An 8,221-nucleotide genomic window follows, 5' to 3' on the forward strand; every position below is an offset into this window, starting at 1 on the left:
ACACACACACAAACACACATATATGCATATATGGGATCCCACATACACTCTCCACAGAACTACAATATTTGAAACACAAAATCCGGACAATCATTGCTCCCACTGCACAGTCCCACATACAGGACGTGGCACAAGGACCTTGTAAAGACTATTAAGAAACCAGCTCCAAGAAGCATCATCGCAGTGCAAGGTGGCAGGCTCAACCTTAGCGGGCGTCCCCACAGAGGCTCTGCCTCCCTCACATCACGTGAGGCTTGGGCTTTTATACTGACTAAAATGGACACTCGTTCCAACACAGGTGGCCAGCCTGTGTTGGAAGAAGTGGTCAGCCATATCTATAAAGGTCTTGTGAGATACCAGAGGGACTCCAATCAAACATGTTCGAAATGGATCAGATGGGGTTGCTATAGATAAACAAAAGGAATCCTGCCCTATCTCATTAACCCATGTTACCCACATGTTTTGCCGATGATCCATGTTATGTGACATCATAGTTCCCTGTTCCATCAGAACCACAGGTGCTGCCAGACCTAATATCTTCATTTCGTTTTTCTTCCAAAAGTTCCCTAGCTAGATTCCACAAATAGTTTATTAAGACACCGTCTGCTGTCCTCTCGTTTCCTCAGAATCTCCCTTCTTTTCCAGCCACGGTTTTACCCATTTAGCTGGGACCCATCGAGGTGGGTCATCACTTTTCTTGGGCCTAAGCCTCGCGGGTTAACTCCATGTTGTTGTAATGGAGCAATACGGGCGCAATCAGGGCAGGCTGCGACAATATTTCGAGCCTGAGACCTAGATAGTCCAAATTCCTGCGGTAGACCTCTTAAGGATTGATGAAAAAACTCATGTGACTGACGAGCCGCTTCAAAGTTCCGTAGCACGACTAGTCCTGCAACCGCTCGGTCAATTACAGCATTACCCTGGGAAAAGATACCAGGTAAGTTGGTATGACTTCGCATGTGGCAGCACCAGATGGGCTCCTTACGTTCTTGAATTATACCCTTTAGGCGAATTACCAATTCTTCAATTTCCAATGTTCCAATTTTACCTATTTTTGCACAGTCAATACGATTGACTACACTGACTGCATATGCTGAATCGGATACAATATTTAAGGCTTGTGAGGAAAACCAATTTAAGGTTTCAACAATGGCTTGTAGTTCTAAGATTTGCACTGATTGTCCTGTGTCAGTCCATATCTTTAGTTTCCAATTTTGATTGTCTTGCCATGCGAAGCCATATTTCCCAGTACGTCCACTGGCATCAGTGAATACAGTAAGTGCATTTGATATAGGTTTTTGTTTCACAATAGGCCCTCTCATTATAATAGAGGTTGTTTGAAACAGCGGATGAGAGGGATAATGTGTTGACAATTGTACCCCATTAACTGCAAGAGCAAAGGTCATAGAACATAATGACCATTCTTGGATTAAATCAGTAGTTTTCCAAGGTAGTACAAATACAGAAGGATCAACACCAAACACCAACCTGACACGTTCTTTGGCTTTTAACAATAGGGACCCAATATAATCCTGGAGCGTGGTAACAGATGCAGAAGGCTGATACGATGGGAAAACCCATTCTAGGATCGCTAAGTGTTTTTCAATTTGTTGCGCTATAATAGCAGATCTGTATTGCTGTGATCCATAAACCAAAACCATAACTGGATATTCAGGGTCATATCTATAAACCTGTTGTTGCTCAATTTTTGTCTCAATTACTTTAAGAGAGTCATCACCTTCACCGTTTTCATTATTCTCTGTGACCTCTGAATTCTTGATTTCTGCTAATGGATCCCTTGAGGAGCCTACTCCAAAGCCATACTGGAACTCTAGTTCTTCATGAACTAGCTCATCTTCACCTGTCAACTGGTGTGGCTCATTCCACATCGCATCAAATTCTGCTCTCATCTCTGGTAAAATCTGGTTTTCCCTCAAAGTCATTACCTTTTTATTGGAGACATTGTCTTCATCAGGCTTTTGCCTTACATCTGTAGTGGCTTTAGCCTCATAAAGTTGCTTCTCATTTAATTCCTTGACGAGATAATTCAGTTTCTGAATCTTTCCACGCGAGGACTGTTTTACTTGTTTATATTGCTCAGCTTCCTTGAGCTGCTCTTCTGCATCAGAAAGTTGCAACTTAAGCCCATCAATCAAACCCTTGTATTTAGTTTCAATTTCAGATTTTTCTCTCTCAAAGTCTTCCTGTTGGTTCTTAAGTCTCTTCCTCAAAGATTCTTTATTAACTTCAGACTCATGAAGACTCTTATTTAAGTCAATTATTATGCCATTCAAAGTCTGAACATGCTCTTCAGAATTCAGAGCACAGAGCTCTCTTTTTAGCTGTTCAAGTTCATTCTTATATTTCAAAACCATTTCTTCTTCATATACCTGCCTGGCTTCTGCAATTTCCCTTCTGTGGCACTTCTCCAGCTCAGCCCTCAAGTTCTCCAACTGTCTGCAAATATCCTTCTCATGGCTGATTGTCAGTTCTTCAACATGTTGTTGTTCTTTCATTTTGCATAAAGCTATTTCATTTTTCAATTCTCTTATTTCTGAGTCCCGGACAGAAAGGGCACATTGTAATACAGACAACCTTTCTGATGCCACTAGATCTTGGAGACTTTTAACATCTTGTTCTTTTTCTTCCGTGCTTTCGCATAGCTGTTGAATTGTATCTTCCATATTCTCTTCCATTTGGGCAAATGTATTTTCTTTATCTTTGGCATTCTTTTGAGAAGACTCAAGCTGTACTTCCAGGTCATGTGCTTTCTCACGCAGCATCTCCAAATGTGCATTTTGCTCTCTGATACGGTTCTGAAACAAGGACATCTGTTGCTGGGCTTCTAATGCTTCATTTTTCTCAGGGCTTGTACTCCTCAGCACCTCATTAACCTCTGTCTCTGTTGCTGTCTGTAGTAGGTTGGCATCTTCAGCCTTAAATTCTAGTAGGTTGGAGTCTCCAGTCTTAATCTTGAGCAGGTTGGAGTCTCCAGCCTTAATCTCGAGCAGGTTGGAGTCTTCAGCCTTAAACTCTAGTTGTTTTAGCTCTAAGCGTTCCTGCCACTTTACCAGAAACATTATAAAAGCCGTAGCCCCTAGGAGAGTTTCCATAAGCAATCTAATATCGGCAGGAACAAGCTCCTGGTATTTCATAAAGGCTGTCATCTGTCTTCGTACAGCCGAATTAGTGGCTCCGTAGGCCATAACACTTTGTTGTAATTTTGAGACCAAATTCCAGTCTAAAGGTGTCCATTCTGCTCCATTCTGTGTAACCCGTACTGGAGCAGATATTAATGGTTCTAAAGTAACCTCCCCATTCAAATTAGCTTGTGTGATAACTCCTTTCCATCTCCGCCCCATGTCAAAAGAATGATCTGTAGGGATATATTCGTTTACTCTTTTAGGGATATACCCCTTTGCCCTCTCATCCTCTAACATTCCTTCATCTAAATCATCCTGTAAGTCTCTTTTTTCTTTTTCTGTTAATCCTTCCCCTGCTCCATACAAGCGTTTTATTTTTTCATGACCTTCTTTAATCGTTAGCTTTCCCTGTCTAATTGCCCTCTTGATGCCTTCTCGTCCCCCGGCGTCTAATTTCTCCTTTTGGTCCAACTGTCTTTCAATATTCTTGATTCCTTCTTTAATTGCCTCCATGGCTTTTTTATACATTTCTTTCTTTTTACCCGTATCACCATCCTTGTCTAAATTTTTCACAGCTATCATTAACCTTGCCATTTGGTGGCGCTGTTGCCTTAGTTCTTTCACAAGTTCAGCATAAGGCGATTCTTTTTGTAGTGCGTCATCATCCTCAGACGGCAAAGGTACATTTTCGGGCAGTACCTCCATAGGTTCTGGCTCAGGGGGTGCAGATGGTTGCGTGGGCAACTCATCTGAGGGGTCCCAGGGGATAATTAAGTCATCAAACTCCCTCTTCTTATGCACTGGTGCAGCAATTTTTGTTTTTTCAGGGGAGGTACGGGGGGGCACTGGATCAGGGAGGGGGCCCCACTCGATTAAATCCGTTTCCCCCAAGTCCGAGTTTTTCGTACTCTCACTCAAGGCACCCTTCGACGCAGCTGCGATTTCCGCCTCTGCATGCATTTGATCAATCATGAGCTTAATGGAGCGGTAAGTGCGTGTTAATTCCTTCGCCCCTTTATGCTCTGTCTGAACGCTCTCCCACAATTCTTCTCCTATCTTACGCCATAGATCTTTGGAAAATAACTGTGCCGTATTTTCTAACAACCCCCTTTTCCGGCACCAAAAAAAAAGGTCCACAAGTTCCTGTCGGGGTATCGAGTACCCTGTTTTCTTCGCTACACATAGCAATCCCTCTATCGTAGCCTTTTCTATCGCTGATACAGCAGAACCCATCCCGAACCAGACCGCAGTCTGCCTGACTCACCGGTCAGCCGTGGCCACGTAATTTGAGCTCTTTTCCTGCCTCTCTCGGACAGCCTGCCTCTCTCGGGCAGCCGGGATCTCCACCTTCTCTCGTCCGCGGCCTCTCTCTCTCCTGGTATCACGTCGGGGTCACCAGAATGCCGCGGCCAGGTGGAGGGGAGAAAACACCGATACGATGTAGGTTCACAAAATGCTCCGTTTATTGATTACAAGGCTGCTCTTAATATACTGTCTTACACGCAATCACGCATTACTTGATTGGCTGCTTCACTTTGCCCGCGAGAGGTACACGCTCCACTTTGCCTCTCCTGATTGGTTTCACACCTTCGCTTCAGCTTAGCGTTACATCATGCTTCTGGCATCTTGTTATTGCGCTCCTGTTTTGCTGACCTTGACGCTTCCTCTTCCAGCCTGGGGTCAGAGGTTCACTTTCTCACAGCTTGCTGCAAGCCTGTTAAAGCGCCCATGCTCGACCCCCAACAGCCTGGAACTCCCATTAACTACAGTTCCAATTTCTAACACTGTTTCATGGACAAATCTGTGAGCGAACACAAGCAATTTGTATTCAAAGGGAAGATTGAGATTTGGAATAGTTAATCCTAATCGAGGTAATAAATATTGCACAAGTGCACAAAGATGTATTACACCAGGAACCAGGGTAGGAGACCATACTTACTTAAATGCCACCGATGTAGGTCACCATTTAAATTGCAATCATACTATTAATATAGATGGTATAGTAGTTCAGTGGTGGCCCATTCCTAAAGGGAAAGCATGGTATTGGTTATGTGGAGAAAACGCTTATAAGACTTTACCCCCAACTGGAACGGGGCATGCACCTTAGGTGCTATAATACCCAATTTTACTATTATTGACAGGTATCCATCCGGAACCTGGATTAGAAGTTTCATTAAATGGATTAACCCAGGGTTAAACCCTATTATTGAATGGCATACTGCATTTCATAGTTTTGTGAGAGGGCTTATTCCATCTTTGGGTGTAAGTGAATTAGAGAAAGCAATTGTAAATATCTCAGCAACCATAGAGGAAATGGAAAGTAAAGACATTGATATAATGCAGGCAGAACAACAAGACATAACCAGCCTATCAACCTGTGGAGGAAGAACTCTACAGACAAATAGGAAAAGCCTCGCACTCGCAGGCCCTTGTTCTCATGGGGGACTTCAACTACCCAGACATCTGCTGGAGCGATGGTACGGCCCAGCACAAGCAATCCAGGAGTTTTCTTGATTGTGTGAAAGACAACTTCCTTCTGCAAGCAATAGAGGAGCCAACAAGGAGAGGTGTCCTGCTTGACCTCGTGCTCACCAACAGGGAAGGGCTCGTTGGAAATGTGACTCTCCAGGGAAGTCTTGGATGCAGTGATCACGAGATGGTCGAATTTGAGGCCATAAGACAGCTAGAAGAGCGTGCAGCAAGCTCACTGCCCTGGACTTCAAGAGAGCAGACTTTGGGCTCTTCAGGAACCTGCTTAGCAAGGTTCCATGGGATATAGCCCTAGAGAGCAGGGGGGCCCAAGACTCTTGCTTAATATTCAAGGATCACCTGCTACAAACTCAGGAGTGTTGCATCCCGACTAGAAGGAAGTGCAGCAGGAGAGCCAGGAGACCTCCTTGGATGGATAAGGAGCTCCTGAGAAAAATTCACAGGAAAAAAGAGGCTTAAAAATGGTGGAAACAAGGACAGGCAGCCTGGGATGAATACAGGGATGTTGTCCGGGAAGTTAGGGACCAAGTTAGGAAAGCTAAGGCCCAATTGGAGCTAAACTTGTCTAGGGATGTTAAAGATAACAGGAAGGGATTTTATAGGTATGTAGCAGCTAAATAAAAGACTAGGGACAACGAAGGCCCCCTCCGGAAGCTTTCGGGAGAACCAGCTACACAGGCTTTGGAGAAGGCTGAGCTTCTGAATGACTTCTTTGCCTCGGCCTTCACTGGCAAAGGCTCTGACCGCACCACCCAAGTGTTGGAAGGAGGACACAGGGACTGTGAAAACCTAGACCTTCGGGCCCACTGTACGAGAGGATCTGGTTCGAGACCATCTTAAGAACCTGAACATACACAAGTTCATGGGACCTGATGAAATCCATCCGTGGGTCCTGAAGGAGCTGGCAAATGAAGTTGCAAAGCCACTGGCCATCATATTTGAAAAATCATGGCAGTCAGGTGAAGTTCCTGACGAAAGGAAAAAGGGAAATATAACCCCCATTTTCAAGAAGGGGAAAATGGATGACCTGGGGAATTACAGACCAGTCAGTCTCACCTCTGTGCCTGGCAAAATCTAGGAGCAGATTCTCCTGGAAGGCATGCTAGGGCACACGAAAAACAACAAGGTGCTTGGTGACAGCCAGCATGGCTTTAGTAGGGGGAAATCCTGCCTGAACAATTTGGTGGCCTTCTATGACGGGGCTACAAAAATGATGGACAGGGGTGGAGCACTTGACATCATCTACCTGGACTTGTGCAAAGTGTTCGACACTGCCCCACATGACATCCTTGTCTCTAAATTAGAGTGACATCAATTTGATAGGTGGACCACTCAGTGGATAAAGAACTGGCTGAATGGTCGCACCCAAAGAGTTGTGGTCAACAGTTCAATGTCCGGTTGGAGACCAGTAACGAGTGGTGTCCCTCAGGGATCGGTGTTGGGACCAGTCTTGTTTTATATATTTGTGGCTGACATGGACAGTGGGATTGAGTGTGCCCTCAGCAAGTTTGCCGATGACACCAAGCTGTGTGGTTCTATTGATCTGCTAGAGGGAAGGAATGCCATTCAGAGGGACCTTGACACAATTGTGAGGTGGGCTGATGCCAACCTCATGAAGTTTAACCATGCCAAGTGCAAGGTCCTACACCTGGGTCGGAGCAATTCCAGGCACAGTTACAGGTTGGGGAAAAAGGAAATTCATGGTAGTCCTGCGGAGAAGGACTTGGGGTGTTAGTCAATGAGAAAATGAACATGAGCTGGCTTCAGTGTGCGCTTACAGCCCAGAAAGCCAACCGTATTCTGGGCTGCATCAAATGAAGCGTGACCAGCAGGTCGAAGGAGGTGATCCTGCCCCTCTGCTCTGCTCTCGTGAGACCTCACTTGGAGTATTGTGTGCAGTTCTGGTGCCCTCAACATCAAAAGGACATGGAACAGTTAGAACAAGTCCAGAGGAGGGCCACGAGGATGATCAGGGGACTGGAGCACCTTTCATATGAAGACAGGCTGAGAAAGTTGTGGCTGTTAAGCCTGGAGAAGGCTGCGTGGAGACGTAGCCTTCCAGTATCTGAAGTGGGTCTGCAGGGATGCTTGTGAGGGACTATTCATTAGGGACTGTAGTGATAGAACAAGGTGTATGAGGTTGAAACTTAAGCAGCAGAGGTTTAGACTGGATATAAAGAAGAAATTCCTTTCTGTTAGGGTGGTGAGGTACTGGAATGGGTTGCCCAGGGAGGTTGTGAATGCTCCATCCCTGGCAGTGTTCAAGACCAGGTTGGATGAAGCCTTGGGTGATATGGTTTAGTGTGAGGTGTCCCTGCCCATGGCTGGGGGTTTGGAACTAGATGATCTTAAGGTCCTTTCCAACCCTAACTATTCTATGATTCTATCTAAGGTGGTATTATAAAACCGAATGGCTTAGACACGTTATTGGCATCAAAAGGAGGAGTTGTTGTTCCTACATAGACCAAAGTGGCAGAACTCAAACCGATCTAGAGGAAATTTGGAAAATGGAGAGTTGATCGGGGAGAAACTTGGTGAAATTCAACAAGGGCAAGTGTAGAGTCTTGCATCTGGGGAAGAACAACCCC

General features: G+C 45.1%; 1 protein-coding gene across 1 annotated transcript; it reads right to left on the reverse strand.

Annotated features, from left to right (window-relative positions):
- Positions 1 to 287: 287 nt before the first annotated feature.
- On the reverse strand, positions 288 to 3,737 carry LOC117438239 (uncharacterized). The gene is made up of 3 exons (XM_034073745.1): positions 2,997 to 3,737; positions 908 to 2,966; positions 288 to 621 (listed from the first exon to the last, which is right to left on the reverse strand). The coding sequence occupies exons 1-3, from the start codon at positions 3,735 to 3,737 to the stop codon at positions 479 to 481; spliced, it is 2,943 nt and encodes a 980-aa protein (XP_033929636.1). The 3' UTR covers positions 288 to 478.
- Positions 3,738 to 8,221: the final 4,484 nt, after the last annotated feature.

Source organism: Melopsittacus undulatus (assembly GCF_012275295.1).
Source record: "Melopsittacus undulatus isolate bMelUnd1 chromosome W unlocalized genomic scaffold, bMelUnd1.mat.Z SUPER_W_unloc_3, whole genome shotgun sequence".
NCBI lineage: Eukaryota > Metazoa > Chordata > Aves > Psittaciformes > Psittaculidae > Melopsittacus > Melopsittacus undulatus.

Bases quoted from the DNA above. Each gene is read 5' to 3' on its own strand.
- LOC117438239 (XM_034073745.1), bottom strand. From the start codon at position 3,737: ATGGCAAGGTTAATGATAGCTGTGAAAAATTTAGACAAGGATGGTGAT. The intron at 2,967-2,996 runs GCTGGAGACTCC...CTCAAGATTAAG, and splicing joins CCAACCTGCTCGAGATTAAG to ACTGGAGACTCCAACCTACT. The intron at 622-907 runs TTGACCGAGCGG...GGAGATTCTGAG, and splicing joins TTCCCAGGGTAATGCTGTAA to GAAACGAGAGGACAGCAGAC.